At 28.2% G+C, this 23584-nt stretch overlaps 1 protein-coding gene across 1 annotated transcript; it reads right to left on the reverse strand.

Annotated features, from left to right (window-relative positions):
* Positions 1 to 5622: 5622 nt before the first annotated feature.
* Positions 5623 to 12561, reverse strand: LOC145009545 (uncharacterized). The gene is made up of 13 exons (XM_078968224.1): positions 12537 to 12561; positions 12143 to 12304; positions 11808 to 12053; positions 11264 to 11699; positions 10650 to 11147; positions 10219 to 10562; positions 9945 to 10102; positions 9295 to 9674; positions 8885 to 9186; positions 8560 to 8757; positions 7429 to 8484; positions 5904 to 5924; positions 5623 to 5807 (listed from the first exon to the last, which is right to left on the reverse strand). Exons 1-13 carry the CDS (start codon positions 12559 to 12561, stop codon positions 5623 to 5625), a joined length of 4011 nt encoding a protein of 1336 aa, XP_078824350.1.
* Between the last annotated feature and the right edge of the window lie 11023 nt (positions 12562 to 23584).

The following is a 23584-nucleotide window of genomic DNA, read 5'->3' on the forward strand; positions in this document are numbered from 1 at the left end:
CCACTAGAGTTTGAGGTACCTCATGGATCAGCCGAATCTGAACATGAGGCAGCGTTGGTGGTTGGACGTGGTGAAGGATTATGATTGCGAGATCCTTTACCACCCAAGGAAGGCCAACGTGGTGGCCGATGCGCTTAGCTGTAAGGCGGCACTGATCAGGGATGTGTGTATGAGGATGTCGGTGGTGACTCCACTGTTAGAGCAGATTTGGGAAGCTCAACAGGAGGCTATGAAGGAGGAACATCGGAAGAGCGAGCGAATAGTGGGTCAAGTCACCTCCTTTGCTTATGATAGCCGAGGATTATTGACACTACACCATAGGGTGTGGGTGATGTATCTCGGAGGCGTGCGCCAGATCTTGACGGAGGAGGCACACAAATCCCGATTCTCTCTTCATCCAGGGGCGACGAAGATGTATAGGGATCTTCGTCTAGACTATTGGTGGCCCTGCATGAAGCGGGATGTGGCATGGTACATCAAGCGGTGTTTGACCTGCAGGAAGGTCAAGGCCAAGCATCAGAGACCGCACGGCAAGATGCAGCCGTTGGACATCCCGTTGTGGAAATGGGAAGATATTACGATGGATTTTATCACGAAGCTTCCCAGATAAACAACATGCTTTATAAATGAAATAGGTTTTGTTTTTAAGTTTGCATATTATAGAGTAAACATTTCAACTACAACATTGTCTTTTGACAAATACATATCAATCTCTATTATGCCTTTGTTAATATCGTTGAATAGGATAATCATTTCAGAAACAAATGCATTCATTTAATACGGGACTTAATTGACAATTTGTTAGTCATTCATCTTCAATATACCTTTTAAGGTACCGCTAGAAGTCCTGTTTATAACCAGAATCCCCCGTCCGGAGAACGTGACAAGTGTGTATAGATCTATATGGGACTAATAATCTCGCACCCTAACTGTTAGCTACAGTCCCCGGGGTGACAAGTGTCAACTCATTTCGACGTCCGAAGAACGTCGCTACACGCAAATTATGATAGTACGGTTATAAAAACTCACTGGATAGACAATTATTATGGTATTACGTTTTCACGGGAAAAGTAACAAATACAGTTCTTTTCACATTCAAATACAAATCTTCTTATAGTTTTGTTTTATAATAAGACTATACATCATTCTTTTGAGCATGTCATAGTTGCTTACAGGTTACGGTCTTGGTCATTTGAGACTGCATTTCACTTTTAGGAAAATATAGGATTTTCCTGGTTCAAATACATACAATTTATACAACAATCATTCACACTCATTTCATACACTCATAAGAAAATATCGGATTTTCTGGAAAACAAACGTGAACTTTCGAATGGCATACATTTTCCCAAAACACTACTTATAAACTCACCAACTTTATTGTTGACACTTTTTCTTTCAAATAACTTGTATTATCAGGAAAACGCTAAATCATGTAGCAACTACTTTTGAAGACAAATGTGTTGGTGTTAGTAACATATTTTGGATCACCATATTGTATTTGATATTCAAACATATAACACATACAGTCATGTAAACTTTTCAAATATATTTATATTATGGTGGTGTGTACTTTCTTTACTATTCAATTGTTATGATATTGTGCATGACATCCTCTGCCCCCCAATGTTTCTGCCGTTCAGGTTTGGGGGTGTGACAAAATTCGAGCGAGAGAGAGAGGGGGAGAGAGAGAGAGAGGGAGAGAGGGAGGGAGAGAGAGAGATAGAGAGAGAGAGAGAGAGAGAGAGAAAGAAAGAAAGAAAGAAAGAAAGAAAGAGTGAGAGAGAGAGGGAGGGAAATAAAGAGAGCGAGCGAGAGAGGGGGAGGGAGGAGAGGGGGAGAGAAAGAATGTGTATGTGTGTGTATCTCTAGAAGGCGTGGGGAAGTGACTAGGTTCATATCTTCTTCATGCGAGCTCTGTTTTTGACTTTATTTATATCTACGCATATCTATTGACGAGTACTACAACTTTCATTTAGACTCCATTGGCTAATTCTCAATCTATTTTTAAAGTTATATTTTGAACATACTTAGACCTTTAAAATCAGTATAAAGATCATAACTCTTTTATATGACATCCATTCTTGACTGTCATTATATCAACGGATATTGACGAGATCTTCAACTTTTGTTTAGATTGTTATGGCTAACAATCGACCAATTTGAATTTCGATTTTTGTGCTACTACAACTGCGCTGAAACTTCGAAAAATTATAACTTCCTCATATGAACTCATATTTAGACGTTCTCTATATGCATTCTCTCAGTTTTAAGATTACTACAATCTTCGTTTAGATTGCTTATGCTAGTAATCAACCTATCTAAAATTCACTTTTGACGATGCGCATAATCATATCGGTTTAATCACAAAACTTTGAAAAAACTTTTTTTTTCTGGTACTGAAAATAATTTTAATACATATTAGAATATTATTTTTTTTGTTTTATATTTTGATTGTATTTTTCTTGTAGCGAAAATAAAATTTATATATATATATATATATATATATATATATATATATATATATATATATATATATATATATATATATATATATATATATATATATAGAGAGAGAGAGAGAGAGAGAGAGAGAGGTGGGTTCAATTGAGAAAATAAAAAAGATTGAGAATGGGGAAATCATTCTCAGCCACTCATTTAATCTAAGCATAAAAGACACGGTGGCAAACTTGTAAATATCATAATAACCTTCAATCTCAAATACGTAACTATAGAGAATTCGATAACTGTTTGTTCATCATCAAAATTTTTCCTCCAACCTTCAATAATCATCTAGATTTCTTCAACTAAACCAAAATTTCTTCGCTGTTCATGAAATTGGAATCGGAGTTCTAGACTCGCAGTCACAATCGACATTGACGGACTTGGAATCGGTACTCACACGTTCCCAATCGGATTTTCAGAAATCAAAATCAAATTGAGAAATCGATCAGAGATATGATGTCGCATCTGAAGTCGAAATCGGAAGTATATGATGATTTGGAATTGATAACTTGATGTTTTTAACATTTTTAAAATAGTTAACTTGTTTGCACTCCAACTGTTTGATGAAACGCATAAACTAAATTACCACGTTATATTCACATATGAATATGTTTTTTTTCTCACCTGAATCAGTATATGATTATTAAAAACACAAAACAAATATGCAAGTTTGTATGTTATTCATATGTGAATAACATATAAAAGTTATATATATTTGTCAAAATACCTTCAATATTCATAAGTGAATATACCTTGTAATATTCATATGTGAATATATTGTGTAATATTCATAAGTGAATATATCATCTAATATTCACAAGTGAATATACTCTGTAATATTCACATGTGATATACCATGTAATATTATGTAATATTCACATATGAAATATCATTTAATACTCATAAGTGAATATACCATCTAATATTCACAAGTGAATATACTATGTTAATATTCACAAGTGAATTCATCGTCCAATATTAAAATATGAATATACTATCTTTATTATATGCTATATTCATATATGAATGATACTTAAATTGTAAAAAAAAAATCATACTTTTTATTCATAAGTGAATAACGAATGTACTATAATAAAACCTGCTGCATTGTTATTCATTTATGAATAACGATAGCTAAAAATATTAAAAAAAAAAAAAATTTATTTTATCTTAAAACTATATCAACATAGATGTCTATTTGTAAAGAATAAAAAATCATAAATTTTTGTATATTTAAAATCATTTTTTGATAAAAATAGCTTATAAAAATTTATAAAAAAAAACCGAAAAAAAACTATGTTTTTGTATATATTAAGGTAATGATTAACATAGTTTAAGGAAATATGTTATGTTGGAAAACACATGTGCATTCGTTTCCCATTTCCGCCGGTACGTTGGAGGCTTTTGCGGCAAAAATAAATGATTGGCTGAAAACGATTCCCCTATTCTCAACCTTTTTTTTTCTCAATTGAACCATCATATATATATATATATATATATATATATATATATATATATATATATAGGATATAGATCTGGTAAGAAATTTTTTTTGGTAGGAAGGTAAGAAGTTTTTTTCTACATATTTTTTTTACGAACAAAATAAATGAATCACTAGATGATTCATTTCTAAGATGATTCACAAAAAAAAATTCTCAAAAAAACATCTTTATGATTCATTTTTAAGTAAATTAAGAAAAAATTCATTTTTATGATAATTTTAGTGAATAACAACAAAATCATTGTATAAATGAATCATAAAGATGTTTTTTTGAGAATTTTTTCTTGTGAATCATCTTAGAAATGAATCATCTAGTAATTCATTTATTTTGTTCGTCAAAAAAATATGTAGAAAAAAAACTTCTTACCTTCCTACCAAAAATTTACTTCTTATTTGATCTTGACTCTATATATATATATATATATATATATATATATATATATATATATATATATATATATATATATATATATATATATATATAAACTTGTTTTCCTTTTTGTTTTCTCATTTCCTAGGTTTGAAGTTATTAGATTTTTCATCTGGAATTTTTTTTTTTTTTTTGGGAGAATTTCATATATGCCATTCCTAAACATCAAAATATCATATTTAACCAACTTAATTTCTAAATATCATATTTACCCTTTATAAAATTTCTAAATATCATATTTACCCTTCATAAAATTTTAAAATATCATATATCCTTTTTAAACATCAAAATATCATGTATACCCTTCTTAAATATCAAAATATCGTATATATACCTTTTAAACATCAAAATATCAATGATAATATCTAAAATAATGTCTATCTACAACATGATAGTAATCAACAACAACAAAAACTAAACAATCAAAATATATATTCTATATAGAGGGTTGAAGATGAATTTTTTTTGTTTGTCAAGAGGGCGACATTCCAACAATTTAGAAGTTCACATTCCATTATCACAGACGTAAGGATCATATGGTTAATATTTTTAATTATTATAATAATTCTAAGGTATAAAGAATAATTATAAAATATTAAAAACATTATAAAAATGATTTGGGCAAATATGATATTTTGAAGGTTTATGAAGGGTAAATATGATATTGAAAAATTAAGCTGGGCAAATATGATATTTTGAAGTTTAAGAGGGGCATATATGAAATTCTCCCTTTTTTTTTCATCTAGTTTCGATTTGGGATTTCTATAAAGTATGTAGTTGAAGCCCCACATTCTGTCAGTTTTGAAGATTTAGTGAAACCCATGTTAGGTCAAAGAAATTTAGAGAAACAAGGGCCAATATCAACTCTTAGGTAATGTTTTTAAATTGTTTTTAATTTTATCACATAAATAATTAGATATTCCTGCTTGTTTCATAATGCCCCAAAATTAACATAATGTTTATTTTGAAAGAAAAATACTATTAAGATCTTATGTAGGAAAATGGGATTTTATTTATTTCATTATATATTTATTCATAATAATAGCAATTACACATTTCCATCACAACATTTGTATTTTTTTTTTTTTTTTTGAAACCGGCAAATATATTAAAAACTGACACCCGCCCAACAAGAAACTAGACGGGGCAGAGAGAAAGACAAAACATAAAAGATATGAAAAACAAGTTACAGAGGACAACATTTGAATCTTATCCCACATAGTAGTTGACAGGCAGCAGGATCCTTGTCGCTTAAGGTCATGTCTGAGCAACAACACCACTTTCGATTTGGATCCAATCTACAAAACACGCTCACCGGCTTGCATTCACTTTTCTCAACATTTTTTATGTCATTCGTTGGAATTTTACTACCTATAGAACCAAATTTGATATTATTTAATATAAAATCAATTAAAATCTAAAAGATGAAACATGTAACAACAAAAATAATAAGCACTAGGAACTTACATTGACGAGAAACAATCAATACTAAAATGCAGAAACAAAAGAAGATCGTATACGATTCAAAGGGTCTAGTTATTTTGTTGCTTTTTCCCTTAGACAAATTTTACTAACTTGACATACACAGGGTATTTAATGAAATACAAGTCTAATAAAGCTTGTATTTATATGTAAACATAGATGATTGAAACAATTGGTTCTTTCCTAAATATAATTATAGAAAGTAGTTTAGTAAAACGTATAGGTAAGCGAAACAATTGGTTCTTTTTTTAGTTTTAAATATAAAAAATTGTATAGCAAAATCTAACAAATAATTTTTTTAATTTATGTTGCATATGAGTGTATGTAAATGTATTCGAGTACCTAACTTCTCCACATAAATTTATAGTAATTTTCATGTGTAAGTGTTGTAATTTTTCAATGACGAATAATTAAAAAACGAAGCATGTGGAATTTAAAATTGAGTCGACTTTAACTTCATAAGTGAATGTATATTAATGTTTATGTGCAAATGGTGTATTTCTTTTTTATAATGTGAGATTTTTCACCTACCAAATTTGTACATTAGATGTTTCACCAACTATTACTATAACATTGTTTACCCTTCCCCCACGAGACCTCATCGCACCCTTCCACTCCCACTTTTAAAATCTTGTCGTTAATATATATATATATATATATATATATATATATATATATATATATATATATATATATATATATATATATATATATATATATATATATATATATACCCTTCCCCGACGAGACCTCATCGCACCCTTCCACTCCCACTTTTAAAATCTTGTCGTTAATATATATATATACTAGGTTAAAACCCGTGGAACCCATGGGTGCTGTTTTTGAATTGAATTTAAAAATTAATTATTTAATAAAATATTATATCAATAATTCTGATAACTTATAAATTGTAATATTGAATATTTAAATAATTTTTTTTATTGGTAATTATTTAATTACTAACTAAATGAGAAGTATTTAATTAGGAATGAAAATTTTTGAAAACTATTTTTTTTTATTCATCATTCTTATTGGACATATGCAGATGATACAATACCAATGTGTGTAATGAAATTAACATAAATACAACAATACGTAATTATAAAAAAAATACAGTAATATGATGGATTAAGTGTGATTTGCTAAAATTGAATAAAACGACGTTACAAAAAAGTTGGCTACAAATTTCGAAAAACTTCCTTATAAACAACATTGAAAGTTTTATTTGTGAGTTTGCCATCTTTATCTAAAATTAATAATTTTAATCCCTCTCTGCTCTGAACTCTAGATAAGGCAACATACAATTGTCCATGTGAAAAAACTGGATCTTTCAGAAACAAACCAACCTTTGACAACGATTGTCCTTGACTTTTGTTAATAGTCATTGCAAAACATACAGCCAAAGGAAACTGTCTTCTTGTGAATTTGAAGGGAATCTTTTTTTCTGATGGAGTTAAAGATATTCTTGGAATAAAAGTCTGATTTCCAATATTAGTTCCAGTTATTATACGAGCCTCAATAACACGTTTGCCCAATGATAACACTTGTAGTCTTGTGCCATTACATAAGCCGTTTTTCTGATCAATATTTCTCAGTAACATTACTGGAACACCAATTTTTAAAACTAATTTATGATTTGGTAAACCGGATACTTTGAGTCCATTTAATACATCAGGAGAGTATAGATTTGCATCAAATTGATCATGGAGAAATTCGGATTCACATATGCAGTCTGAACTTAAATATTCAACTTGATCTCCTGGAAACTTCTTAAGCAAACGGTCGTTTATTTCCTGGACAACTTCATTTTTTGGAGCAAGTATCGCTCTTTCTTGGAAATAATTTATATCGCTATAGTACTCTAAAATTGAAGGATATACAAACTCAATTAAGGAACCTATAGGATCATGTGAATCATTAATGAGAATATCATCCGGAATATCGATAATCGTTTCACCGTCGTTCGGACCACCAAGTTTTCCTTCTCCTATATCCAACAACCAATTTGCAAAATCTCTTATTTTTCCTATATCTGATTGATCCCTTCCAACAGTTAGCCTCATGTTTTTTGTTAATCTATGGACTTTGCAATGTTCCCATAAATATGAAGAACTCAAAGAAGCATTTACAATGTTCTGTCTACTGCCACCCGGCACAACAGGTAGAATTTGTCTAAAATCTCCTCCAAAGACAATAACTTTCCCTCCAAATGGAATATTTGAGATGGTTGAATTTACGCACCTTAATAAATCCTTCAAAGTTCGATCTAAAGCTTCAAATGCATGCTTATGGACCATAGGTGCTTCATCCCAAATTATTAAAGAGGTTTTCCTTATTAAGCTTGCCAACTCACCGTCTGGATTTATGTTACAAAAAGAATCCTCTGTAAGCTCAAATGGAATTATAAATCGAGAGTGTGTTGTTCTACCATCGGACAATAATAAGGAAGCAATACCACTTGAAGCAACATTTAATACAATATTTCCTTCAGATCTAATTGCAGATATTGTTTTCCATAAAAAAGTTTTACCCGTTCCACCATAACCGTAAACAAAGAAGACACCTCCTTTATTTTGTTAAATAGCACTCTTGATGTTTAGGAAAATGTTCTGTTGCTCATTTGTTAATGCAAGAAACATACGATCATAGTCATTCTTTATCACGGGAATGTCGTAATCTAGCTCCTCGGTGATAAGTCGATTGTTTGAAGAAGAAACGGATTCAACATCTGGGTATGGCATGTTTTTGAAGTTTTTGAGAGTAGAGTTGTTTCGAAGTAAAATTTGTTGTATTTCGAACAAAGTTAAGTTCTTAAGTGCATCTACTCCGAGAGACAATTCTGCACGAAAATATTAAATAATTAATAAAATACGTGGTTGATATTTAATAATTTCATTACTAATTATTTAATGGGTGTTGAAAAATAAAAATAAATTAATTTTAAAAAATAAGAAAAAATGTAATGCCTGCTGACTTAAATCTTTGTCGTTGGCTATATAGAATTCCATCTGCCAAATATTCCCATGTATTTTCCCAAACGATCTCTGGTTTAGACATACTATTACACATCAACAATGTAGCAAATAAAAAGCGTAGATAAAAACCAGATCCAGAATGACTTGCTTCTTTAATTGCATCAATGTATTCCTTGTCATCATCTAATAGCCCGAGTGCATAACAGGCATCTCTAAAAGAAGAATGTGTTTCACCATTTACCGTGCGAATTTCATCAAATGATGTTGGTCCTTTTACTTTATTTAAAAGAATCCTTAAGAAATATGCTTCACCTAGTTTAGGTGAAACATAATGAATTCTACCGATGGCTTTTCCTACTTTCCTTCACTTCCAAAACCGACCATTTAATATCCAAACAAACTTTGTAGGGAATTCAACATATGTGAGTTTTCGTGCTTCACTGTCGATTGCATTACACTCCATCCAAGCTGTGAACTTTGAAGCCGCAACAGAAGGTTTGTCAAGAACATCATCAATATCATCATCTTCGCCATATACAATCTGTTGTTGATTAGGAAGATGAAAAGGTAGTCTGACAACAGAAGGATATCTGCAATGAACATCATATCTAAAAATTCGCCATGATGCTTCACATGCTGATAAATATCTACAATCGTAATATTCAGCTATTTCATCGACCGCATCATTATTTTCACATTCATTGTTGGTTGGTACAACAGCAACTGTAGCTCTATCAGGACCCTTATTTATGTATTTAAACAAATACTTTATAGAAGATCCCTGATTGCACCATTCAATATTAATATGTGTCTGATATCTTTTCAATAGATATTTGTTGTATGGAACAACATTTCTATTATCCAACGTTACACCTGATTTTTCTACAAAATGACCATCGTTTCTTCGCCTATATAACGGAAAACCATTCTAATCAACAGACGAATGATTAATGAATTGTTTTGGAAAGTTTTTAGAGCACTTTTTATCCACCATGCATGGACAATTCATATTTTCAGCTCCACATGGACCATGAATCATAAACTCATTTACAAGTGAATACAATTCAGGATCTTCAATTCTGTCTGGTATCTCTGCTGAAATTATTGGATCGATAAGTTCAACAGTTGGTAGCTTGTTGTCAGAATGCATGAATAGACATATATGACTATGCGGCAAACCTCTTTTTTGAAATTCAATGGTATAAACATCTGTAAAAGAATTTGACAAAAAATAAAAGAGAATGTGATTAGATATCAAAACATATTTAAAAAATAATAATAAGATCAATGTTTTATAAAAAAATTAAAAATATAGTTTTAATTACATGCTTGAACTTTGCCGAAAATTTGATTGTCCCTTAAGTCTTTAATGAATGCATCAAGCTTGATCTTAAACAACCTACATAGTATATCAGGTCTGTCTTCTGGTTGAAGTGAAGTATCCTTAAGAAACCTTTTAATCTCAGGCCATTTGGGATTACACGTAAAGGTTATGAAGAAATCAGGATATCCAAACCATTTACATAGTGACATGACATCCAAATAGTTTTGCAGCATATAGCGTGCACCTCCGGTAAAGGATGAAGGTAATATGACACGTTGGCCGACATTTGAGATATCAGTCGTTCCTTGAGCTTTTTGGTTACGTAAATTTTCATAAGAATCACATCTAAGAACATGTTATTGCCTACGTATGTAGTACATTCTCCCCGTTTCCATCATAGTATAGGCATCTATCAGAAATTGTTGAAACAACCTTCTTGAATTAAGTATGAGAGAGAACGAATGATCTCTGTCTTGAATCCTATAAGCGAAATATTCTCTCATTGTACATTTCGCATGCTTGCTGTTGGTCGTAAATGACACACCTCTATGAAGAATGTCAACACTATAACCATCATCCCCATATGGAAATAGCAATGGATATTGGAGAGGAAGGTACAAAGGATGCAATTCACTGATACGTTGTAGACAACCATTTTTTGTTTGAACGACGATATCCCACTTTTCGATTGAATCCGAAATGTCACCAATTATTAAAGCAGCAACCTCAGAAGCAGTCGGTAGGTTATATGTTCTTCCATCTTGCTCCCTTCTCCCAATAAGTCGTAATTTCATATCAACTTCTGGATTTTTTTGAAAAGTATCTCTTACCATTCTATAAGATCTAACCAAGACATTATTTGAATCCAACATCACCTTAATATCTTTAACAATATCACTATCAGTTGATGTTGATTGATCCTTTTCACCACTAAAATAAATAAATTTATACATAATATTAGTAATATATACATAATATATATATATATATATATATGTATTAATAATAATAATAATAGATTATGAATAAGAAGTTTGAGAAAATACCGAAAACATCTTTGTCTATTTGTAATTTCGTTGTCAGTGTCATAAATGTATAACTGAGAGAATTTTGGTTCCGATCCTTTTGCTGGCAAAAGACTTCCAATACTATGATAATTTTGACCACCCAATCTGAAAATGTAAGGAGCGTTTCCTCTATTGATTGAAGAGTCAATTTTACCACCCATCGACGTGAAAGAAAACATTGAATTGTAACGTTGAATGTTTTTCATGAAGTGTTTGTTTTTTGAATCCATATTTCGAAACATTCTTTCATAAGTAGGGGGTGCATTCTTTAAGTCTGGAAGTTGAACTTTGCCGTAACCACAACATAATGAATAATCCGTGTTCCCATTTTCTTTACCTCTAATGGATTCATTTCTCCATAACTTTGCACGACATGTTTGACATACAACATCTTGATCACCATGATCCAAATATTCTGTAAAATAAAAGCGTTGAATAAAATATCAATGAATTTTATAATTATATAGAACATAGTATCTGAAATGTAAAATGTATTTTATTTTTTCATTACCATTTGAGATACCAACTATACGATTTTCATTGTTCACTTGATGTATATTTTCTACATCTTCTGTCAAATCAATCAATGGGATAGGGGATAAATGTCTTGTCTTCGTTTTTAATTTATGACATCCTGGATTTAACTTGATTGATGATGAAGAAGTTGTTACTGTAGATGCATTTTTTGATGTCATATCATTTGAAAGTACATGGTACTGTCTTTTCTTTGCTAACTTGGAAGTGATATATTTATCGAAACCAATGTTATCTGAATAAAATAAAAATAAAATAGTTAAATAAATAAATAAATATTTACATAATGGATAATAGTATATTTTAAAAACCATAAATAATTACCATTTGTAATGTTAGATAACGAATTTATAACATTTGTAATGTTAGAAAATGGAGTTCTAACATCTGTAAAGGAAGGACAGTATTGTATGGTTGTGTTATGCTTTGCAGGTGTTGTAAATGAATTGACATTTTGAGTTTGACGAACAATGTTGGTTGATTGATCTGCAAATAGAAATAACTTATAAAACTTGTAAATATATGTATTCAACTATATAACAGTAAAAGATGGAATATAAAATACTAATATGGTTATAGTTAATAGTATTTTTGAAGAGATGCTGTAATGATATACTTGGAACATTTGATATTGTTTTTATTTTCTTCGATCTTTTATTTTCCAAATATATTTTTCTTTGCCTTCTTTTCTCTCTGGCCTGCATGTGGTACATGTTACTGTTGTTTTCTGCATAAGAAGACATAGGTTAGGAAATGAAATGTGAAATTATGTACATAATATGTTTATATAATACAATTGAAGTTAGTTAGAATTAAATAAATAATGATAATAAAGTAAATGTATTTAAAAAGTTACCTTTATTAATTTGTTTATTAAAATGTTTAACAAAATTTGCAAATATTAATTTACTCTTTTATAATATATTTTTAAAAAATTAGTAAATTGAAGATTTTAAAAATATTAAATAGTATAAATAGAAAATATATTTGTTTATATTGTGTAAAAGAGACTTTAAATAAATATATTAAAGTTAACATGAGTCGGATTGTAGATATGTGTCCGAAAATAAGATTTGAAGCAGAAGCTTGTGTTGTAGTTGCAGAAATAACTCCATCAAAAGAAGTCTGGATGTTTGTATACAACGACTCCAATCTTCCATAGACGGTCGTCGAAGATCAGCAGTCAATGACTGTCCTCGATTCCCCCTAAATCGATCGCAATCTACAACGCATGAAAGGGAACCTAGAAAATCATGGAGATCTACGATACCGTGTAATCGTCTGAATTGGTCTCCGTCAGGATTGAAAAATACGATTCGAAGGTAGACTCTCCTTCTTGCTGTTCCACAATCAATTATTTCCCTGATGAGCATCATGACTCATCATCCTCATTTCCAACCTAGGGTTTATTCGATTTAAATCTACTGTTTCCCCAATTTCAACCAATCGTGGGTTCGGATGATATCAGGGGTTAAAACCCTAGATCTCTATGGAATCAATGAAGGTAAAATTGTGTGATACACGATAATCGTGATGATTATAAATTGCTTATTGATCTTAAACATCTATTCCCGGTTATTTTTTTACAATTAGAAAAACATCTATTCCAGCATATTGATTATTGTTGTAAATTTCAACCATAAATTCATAGAGAAAACAAAGTGATCTAAACTGATAATACTAACCTGACATATGGATATGGAAATCTTGCAGGTAGAACTGGAATGAGAATTACAACTTTAATGAAGCAGTTTGATGTAAGCTTAATGAAAAAAAATCGCAGAAACAATTGAACATTAAGAAGACGAATGAGGTGTTTAAAAATTTTGGATTTCACGTTTTGAGGTAAAGTTATATGCTTGAATATTGGAAAAAGATTACGATTTTATGATTTTATTGTTGTTGGATCTTTATTAGATATAATTTTCTTCCTGATTTTTTGGAATTTAAAAGATTATAACTAAAAATTAGTTTAATATTCAAATTTGATCTAAAAATGGAGTATAGAATATTAGGAAATAGTAAATTGAATATAGGTTATTTACAGAAGATAAGTAAATATGCTGCAACCATTACAAAAATGTATGAATTAATTGAAGAGAATCAAAGATATAAATTTTGTTTACAATTGGTTATTGATTATTTATTAAAAATAACATATTTATCATGACAAAAATAATAGTTATTCTAAATAATAGACATAAATGTTCCATGTTTAAAATAATCAACATAAATATTATAAATAATAAACAATAAGAACACATCACATAGAAGTTGGTTTCTATTAAATGTAATTTTTTAAATCTTGTATCTAGATTACATAAATGGTAACTACATTTTAAAACTTAACTTACATCTTCCACTTTTAAATATAGCAAAACATGAAGAGGTTAAAAAAGAACAGGGTGTCATTTTATGGGTTCCTGTTTATAAAGAAGACATCGATTACAACAGCTTTGTATAAATATAATATAAAAATTAGTTAGACCATTTTTCCAATAATCAAATTGTGCATTATCTTCTTTTCAAATTTCTTAATTAACAAAAAATTTAGATTATGTACCGGATAAACATCAGCATTCCTACATCTAAAAACTCACGTCAATCCTAAATAGGCTTACATCACCTACAACGATTGGACATACCAATCGATTGCAGCCGGTTACACACACCAAGAACCCTTCGCCCTTTCGCATCGCATTTAATACCCCTCTACACCTTTCAACAGCTTCGACCTTCTTATAAATCACAAACCCATAACATCTACAACCCACATCCAATCAAACTACCCATCGGAAAACCAAAAGCCAAAACCACTCCCACAAAATGAAACCGGCTGAAATGGAAAGCATCATTCATATGCTGATTGGCCAGGCAGAGGAAGAGCTGGTCGCTTTAACAAAACTCGAAAACGATTACTACTTCAACCAGGAGATGAAGAACGAAGTGCTGGAGAACATGAGCCGCCGACCAAAGTACACCAACTACCTAGATATGAAGGAAGTCATCAACAACAGTACGTACGTGGCATCAAAAAGAATCATGGCGATTTACAGTCTAAAGAAGGAAACTGAAACAACCATCCAGGAGCTCAGGAAACTACTCAAAACACTTCCAGAAGATGATCAGCCATATATGGAGTGATACAAAACAAAAAAATCTCCAACTCTTTTGTCATCTTAGATGCATGGTTAAGCCTTGTATTCACCTTTAAAAAATATAATCTATCGTTTATGTCTATTTTGTCATTCCATATATAAAACGTAATGCAAACACAGAATAAACCACATGTCAAGCACGTTTATGAAGTTTTATTCTCCTGGAAATTGTCTATTCCGTTGTCAGGTACTAAACCGTACCTTTTGCTTTTCAATATAAAGTGATAATTTTGTCACATTACCAACTCTCTTCAACATAAATATAGATAAGAAAAACCAATTATGTATGTATTCACATTTGCATCTGTTTTATCTCCTCAACATAGAGAAAACAACAAACCAAAAAGGTTTCATCCGACCCCCACATCGCGGGGGCTCCCCCTCTAGTTTATGATATTTAGAGGTTACATAGAAACCAATGAAAGTACATTGTCATTAAAGGAATGTTCCATTAATATTAAACCAAAAAACATTTTAAAGTACAATGGTATAACCATAAGATTTAAATGGTAACAAATGAAAAAAAGTAGGATTCATCAATATGATGAAAAAAATTATCAAGTAAACAGCCGATAAAGGGAATGTTCCATTCTAAAAAATAACATAATAATGATTTTCACTGGTTAAAGGGAAACCAATGAAAGTAAAATGTTGTAGTATTGACTATTGAGTAGTTATTTTTTAGTTTAAGAGGAATATCAACAAAGTTTTCATTTTTTTTTTTAATACAAATTAGATAAAGCACAAATTAAGCACCCTCAATCACAATATAATTTCACCTGTAAAAGTATCAAAGTATCAAGCTCAAGATAGCTTTAACATTTGAACAATAATAACCACATATGCAATATCGGCCAAAAATTTAAAATATTAAGAAAAAATAAAAAAAAAATTTACAAGCAAATAAACTTCAAAATATATTTTATTTGAGTTATAACCAAAATCAACTAACTTGTCCAATTTAAAACAATAAAAGTATCCAAAAATATTCAAAACCAATAATATTTGACATCCTAAATACCCCAAAATAAAAATCATACCAAGCAATCAAAATATCTTTATAACCAAAACAAATGATCAAAATATATTAAATGTGTCTTATAACCGATAGAAACTCACTTTTCAATTTTTGGAATCAAGAGTGGAGTTTCCTCTGCGGTTGACTTTCTTTTAGCCTTAGTTGAACTTAAATCATATCCAGAATCAACATCATAAATTTCTTGGAGGTTGCGCTTCAAATCACCTTATATTTTGCTTGGACTTGTTGCAGTTGACTTATCAACTGTTGAGGGTGTAAAACTTTCGTCTGTTTGTGAGATCACATCCTAATTTAAAAAAAAAAACAAAAAAAAAAACAAAAAAAAAAACTGTTAAATTCCTAAAAAAAATAACTAATATAATTAAAAGTTTATAAAATAAAATGAAAAACCTTTTGAACAGGTTGTACAACATCATCGGATTCCAAAGCAACTTGATTTAAGAAGACAGATTGAATACTCTAAAAAATAAAATGGAAATATGTTAATCGTTATGTACTTTAACATTAAAGAATTGTAAATTTTCAACAATAAAAAATTACATACCATAAGTTCTATTTTACTTTCCAATTCAGAAACAATGGACATATCTTCTGTAACTCTGAGAACTGTGTAGATGTTATTATAGTTGTTGACATTGTATTCTGTAATATCTACAACAAAACCAAACTTGCGGTTTTTCAACACGTTAAGTTGCATTGGAAATAGGGCATCACTGTCTCCGACCTATAAGATATATTTTAATAAATTAAAAAAATTAAGTAAATGTTTTCTGATTTTAAAGGTATGAATAATATACCGCATCATGTATCTTTTTCAACTTGTAGGCACTTATATTTAACAACCTCCTTGCTTCCCTATCAAAAAGAGTCAATCCAATGGTTCCAGTACAATCTTGTACGTTAATTGGAATTATATACCTAAAACAAAAAAAATTATGTCATTGTTAGTGTTGTTTTAAGATTGACAAAATTAATAGAAATAAATATGTCTATACTTTATAACTGACTGAAATTCAGATTTTTTGCATTGTGCATTTGTACACTCGACAACCATAGTTTCTGAAATTCCCTCAGGGTTGGTATACGAATGATTGGTTTTGGGAACAGGGATAATTTTTTTCCACATTTTTTGCATGCATCATAATACCATGGTAGATTCTGCCTTATATTAACAATGGAAGCAACTAATAAAAACTTCATTTCCTGTATCATATCAAATGTAAAAATTATTAAAATAAATTATGCAAAAATAAAATGTAAAACATATCAAATAATGCAATGTACCTTAATTGGTTCGGTGATCTCACAGACTGTTTTTAATGGAAAATTGTCCTTAAAGTCATCTGTATATGAAGAAGAGTAGCTTTGAAGTGTAGTTATGCTTTTTTCAGTTATACCGAAATTGTCATGACATTTCAACCTGTAATGTTTAATTTAGATTCATGAATATTAGGTTTTGTGTTTTTTTAAGTTAAAATACATTATAAAAAAATAAAAAACAATTGGAAACTAACTTATTTTTAAACTCATTTATTTCATAAATGCCAGAATTTATGAATAATTTCGTTACTTCAAAATGACTTTTAGCTTCACCAAGACCTGTAAAAAATGTATATCAAATTAATAAAAATTATATAAAAACAGTAATTATAAACATCTATATATAAAGATTGAATACAAACCATTCCAAATGTTTAGCTTCAAAAACTGCATCACGATAACAACAAAATTAACCGTCGGGTTATTTTTTAGGTATTCTGAAATTTGATATGCTTGACTTCCAAAAATAATAACCTTCAGATGTACAGAACTAAATAAACCATAAAATAGTATATTAATATTAATTTGTGATTAATTAAAGATAATAAATAATAAATAAATAATAAAATATAATCTCACTCTAGGTTGCTAAGAGTGACTTTTATATAATGCTTGGATGGTACTGGATTTGAAGTTTCAAGAGGCCTAAATGACACGATATGTCCAATAACATCTACACAACAGATACCACAAAAAAAAGTTTAGGATTAAATTCGTAATATTTAAATAATAAAATGTATAACCAAAAAAACAAATGATAAAAAATGATTTTATTAATATTTTATGACTAACCAAAGAATGTGTCTTTTGGGCATGTTTGTTCTATGATAGAATTAAAGTCAACAAACATAAATCCATTGACTGGACCCGAGAAATCATCACATTTTTTTAGGGTGCTTTTCCAATCCAAAGTTAAGGTCTGTTTATGACCTGTATAACTAAAACCATTAGTAATAGCAGCCATATTGGGTTTTATAACTATATAACTTTCATCTTCCTTTAAAAGATGACGAAATCTAGAGAAATTTTGATTGAAGACACGAGCTTGGTATTGTGTACCCTGTTTAAAAAAAATTAAAAATTATTATGTTCATGAAACATGTCTAATATTGAATGATGAATAAAAAATATATCAAATACAACAAACCTCCTCATCCATGATGATCATTTCAATCGAACAAACTTTATTATTTCTGACAAAGTTCCAAATTTTAAGCACCCGAACCTTGATATGCGATTTTTCATCTATATGGTCAATGTTATTTAGGTAAACCTTATTTCCTATTTTCATTTTCTGCAAGAAATTTAATCATTATAGAATTGTAAGGAAAATTAGCAACCTTTTAAAATGTACAAAACATCCTAACCAATAAGTAAAACAGAAAAATTAAAAATCAACACATGACAATAACAACTGACTTAATGTACTCATAAATTTTTAAATTGAATAATTCATTTTATAATAAAATGGAATACAAACAAAAACAAATAATTCATATGAAATAATGTTTTAGATTGAATAAAAGTTTATATAATAAGATGGAACACAAATATATAATAAACATGAAAACGACAATTATACCGAAAATGCCCCCCTGCAACATACTAACACTAACAAATAACATAACAATGAGTAAAACAGAAAAATTAAAAATCAACACATGACAACAACAACTGAAGTAATATACTCATAAATTTTTAAATTCTAAATTTTTTTGAGATTGTATTTAGATAAAAACAAACAAATTTTAAAATTTCATACCATCAAAACAAAAGTTACTGTGCACATCCGAAAAAGACTATTTTTAATTTTTTTAAAGAAAATGAACTTGTAATGTTCATTAGTTTTTCGTCTTTTAAACTGAAAAGGTAGAAGAAGTAGACGATTAAGAAGAATTACAAAAAAGAAGAAGAAGAATAGAAATCATACAATGAGAACATGATAGATACAGATAAATAAGAACATGGAGGAAATAGAAATATTTGTAATTCTGATTTTTGAATACAATAACCTGATATTTAATTCTTGAAGCGTTGCAGAATCACAAAGAATGAAGAAGAATACGTTTGTTGTGGTTTCTATGGAGCAGAATTGTTATGGAGCAGAATGGTAAAAACAAAATAACCGTATAAATGATATTTACGTTTGCTGAAAAATACTGTAGATTTTTAGGGATTTAATGATTGCAATATATTGAATTTGCAATCAAAATAAACAAACTTTCAAATTTAATCGTGATTTTCGAATCTGATTATTCATTAACATATTTTTTCAAATTATTTCCATAATCTTTATTCATTTAAAATTAATGCATGAATATTTTGAATGCAGTTGACAGCTAAAATTTCCTGATATATTGCATCAGTTTGAACTTTTATTCAATTTCCGGATTTAATGGCATTTACGTAAATATAGAAGAAAAAATGAGTGGGAAAACTCTATTTTGGGGGGCTTGGAGAATGCCACGTGGCCGAGTTCTACTTATTTATTAGAATTAGGATATATATATATATATATATATATATATATATATATATATATATATATATATATATAGTCAAGATCAAATAAGAAGGAAAATTTTGATAGAAAAGTAAGAAATATTTTTTTACATATTTTTTAGTGAACAAACAAAATGAATCATTCAAAATTAAGATACTTCACAAGAAAAAATTTATAAAAAAACATCTTCATAATTTACTTTTAAGTAAATTAAAAAAAATCACTTTTATAATCACTTTTATGACAATTTTACGAGAACTCAAACGGTCCATCTCTTTATACTTCTTTCAATCCATTTTTATTTATATTAATCTTGTTTTTTATAAATAAAATAAATTTCTTATATATTTATTTAAAATTAATATTAAAAAAATAAAGGAACTAAGCGGTGAGCATTTTCCAAGTAAAATATGAAGTGAGTCGAGGAAATTAGGAGTGACGTTGTGCTGTTGTGCTAATGTGACATAAAAAAGTACGACATTTGAAAAATTCATATACTTTCACACTCGATAGCGTTAGGCCAAATGCCGCTATATGAACACCATAAAACATTGAATTATAATTCTAAATCTATTGGTCGGAAATAACGTCTACCTATATTTTAAAACTTAGCCCACCAGACACACAAACATTATATATATATATATATATATATATATATATATATATATATATATATATATATATATATATATATATATATATATATATATATATATATATATATATATATATATATATTTGTTTTTTACATTTATTGTGTGCTAGAATGTACCAATAGAAATTTAGTAAATTAAATAATTATAGATATTAAATAATTTCCATAATTATATGTATATTAAATGATATTAATAATTATAATTCTCTTTTTATGGAAACTAATTAAATCCGTTGTTAATGCCAGCAATAACATTCTTTGAGAATGAATTTACATCTAGGTTTTTATATATAAGTTCGTACTTTGTTTCAAGACTCAATTACTTAGAATACAATAAAGTTGTATGGAATATGAAGAACGAAAGTGTATTCTACTAGAATACACTCTCATTCTGCTGCAATACACTCTCATTCATCTAGATATGAATTTATTCTGAAAGAATATTATTGTTGACATTAATGATGAATTTAATTAGTTTCCATATAAATGAGTTATAAGTATGGATAGCATTTAATATACATATAATTAATACTAAATTCCTATTGGTGCATTCTAGCACACAATAGATGTGAAAAACATTTTAACCTACCTATATATATATATATATATATATATATATATATATATATATATAGTACTTGACTACATGTATTTATAATCATTATATACTTATAAAGCTTGCATTTTTTCTTGAACCACATTCATTTGAAACTCCCATGACTTTTCAATTTCTTTCTAATAATTATTATAAGTTGGTTAATAAAGTTAAATAAATATCAAACATAAAGTGTAATCATATATAAACTAAATTTCAATATTAAAAATTTATATTTTCTTCTACTTATAAAGTTTGTTTTTAACTTTTAACATATTATACTTAATTTATTTAGTCTAATATGTTGTATATAAACCGTTATCATTTTAAAGCTACAACTTTTGATCAATTTGTATAAAATACTTAAATTATTAATTTAAATATAACCTTACAGGATCAACTTAAATATAAAATTTAGTTTAATTTAAACAACCCAAAGAATATTTTGTAAATAGTTAAAAGTGATAAATTGTAGTGTATTTCTAATAATGATTATAAATTGATTTATAAGGTTAAATAAGTATCAAACCTAAAGTGTAATAAATAATAAACTAAATTTCAATATTAAAATAATATTTTTACTTCTACTTATAAAGTTATGTCTTCAACTTTTAACATATTATACTTAATTTATTAGATTTAATATGTTGTTGTATGTAAACCAATATCAGTTTAAAGCTAGAACTTTTGAACTGTATTGACAAAATACTTCAATTGTTAATTTAAATATAACTATATACGATCAACTTCAATATAAATTTCAGTTCCACTTAAAAAAAACCCAAAGAATATTTTGTGAATAGTGAAAAGTGAAAAATTGTAGTGCTAAATGCAAAAAACTAAATTGTAATATCAATTCACTAAAATATTTCCTAAAGATATTTTTATAATCGTTAAAGGTTTTGAAATAAGTAGCTTAAAATAACTTACAATAACAATAGTTAAAAATAACTCTATATAAATGATTATATTGTTACCTTTAACATAAAAAAAAATGTTTGATAATAAATTTTGAAAATGAATTAACAATAACAACAACTCTAAATAATATTAAACCATATATTATATTTAATTTTATTCATAAGTAACCCACATGTAGAAGTAATTCAAAAAATTGAGATTATGCAGTTTTAATATATATATACATATATATATATATATATATATATATATATATATATATATATATATATATAATTGAAAATAATCAATATACTATATCAACTTCGTATACGAATTATTATATCAAATATATATATATATATATATATATATATATATATATATATATATATATATATATATATATGGCTAGGTTATTTTGATTCTTATATTTATTGTGTGCTACAATGCACCAATAGGAATTTAGTAAATTAAATAATTATTTAATTAAATAAATATAGATATTAAATGATTTCCATAATTATATGTATATTAATTGATATTCATAATTATAATTCTCTTTTTATGAAAACTAATTAAATCCGTCATTAGTGTCAGCAATAACATTCTTTCAGAATGTATTCGCATCTAGGGTTTTATATTTGAATTCGTATTTTGTTTCAGAACTAATTCACTTAAAATACAATAAAGTTGCATGGAATATGAAAAACGAGAGTGTATTTTGCTAGAATACACTCTCATTTTGCTGTAATACACTCCCATTCTTCTACATATGAATTCATTCTGAAAGAATATTATTGTTGGTATTATATATATATATATATATATATATATATATATATATATATATATATATATATATAGGGCTAGGTTATTTTGTTTTTTATATTTATTGTGTGCTAGAATGCACCAATAAGAATTTAGTAAATTAAATAATTATTTAATTAAATAAATATAGATATTAAATGATTTCCATAATTATATGTATATTAATTGATATTCATAATTATAATTCTCTTTTTATGAAAACAAATTAAATCCGTCATTAATGTCAGTAATAACATTCTTTTTCGCATCTAGGGTTTTATATTTGAGTTCGTATTTTGTTTTAGGACTAATTCACTTAAAATACAATAAAGTTGCATAGAATATGAACAACGAGAGTGTATTCTGCTAGAATACACTCTCATTCTGCTGTAATACACTCCCATTCTTCTACATATGAATTCATTCTGAAAGAATATTATTGTTGGTATTAATGACGAATTTAATTAGTTTCCATAAAAATGAGTTATAAGTATGAATATCATTTAATATACATATAATTATTACTAAGTTCTCAGTGGTGCATTCTAGTACACAATAGATGTGAGAAACATTTGAACCTACCTCTCTCTCTCTCTCTCTCTCTATATATATATATATATATATATATGTATATATATATAAAGACCTTTTTATTCTTGTTCCTCCAAAATCACATTTGCACGGTCCCAAGATTGACACGTAACCTACCAAAACGACACCATTTACATCATTGTCCATTCATACCGCCTCAATTTCTTATGAGATCTGCTGCCCTCACAGCTT

The sequence above is a fragment of the Lactuca saligna genome, chromosome 8 (assembly GCF_052625555.1).
Source record: "Lactuca saligna cultivar CGN05327 chromosome 8, ASM5262555v1, whole genome shotgun sequence".
Classification (NCBI taxonomy): domain Eukaryota; kingdom Viridiplantae; phylum Streptophyta; class Magnoliopsida; order Asterales; family Asteraceae; genus Lactuca; species Lactuca saligna.

Excerpts from the sequence above, each read along its gene's own strand:
- LOC145009545 (XM_078968224.1), bottom strand. The coding sequence starts at position 12,561 with ATGTCTTCTTATGCAGAAAACAACA. Across the intron at positions 10,103-10,218 it reads TTTCGGCAAAGTTCAAGCAT|ATGTTTATACCATTGAATTT; the intron begins GTAATTAAAACT and ends ATTCTTTTACAG. Across the intron at positions 9,187-9,294 it reads TATGTTGAATTCCCTACAAA|GATTCTTTTAAATAAAGTAA; the intron begins GTTTGTTTGGAT and ends ATATTTCTTAAG.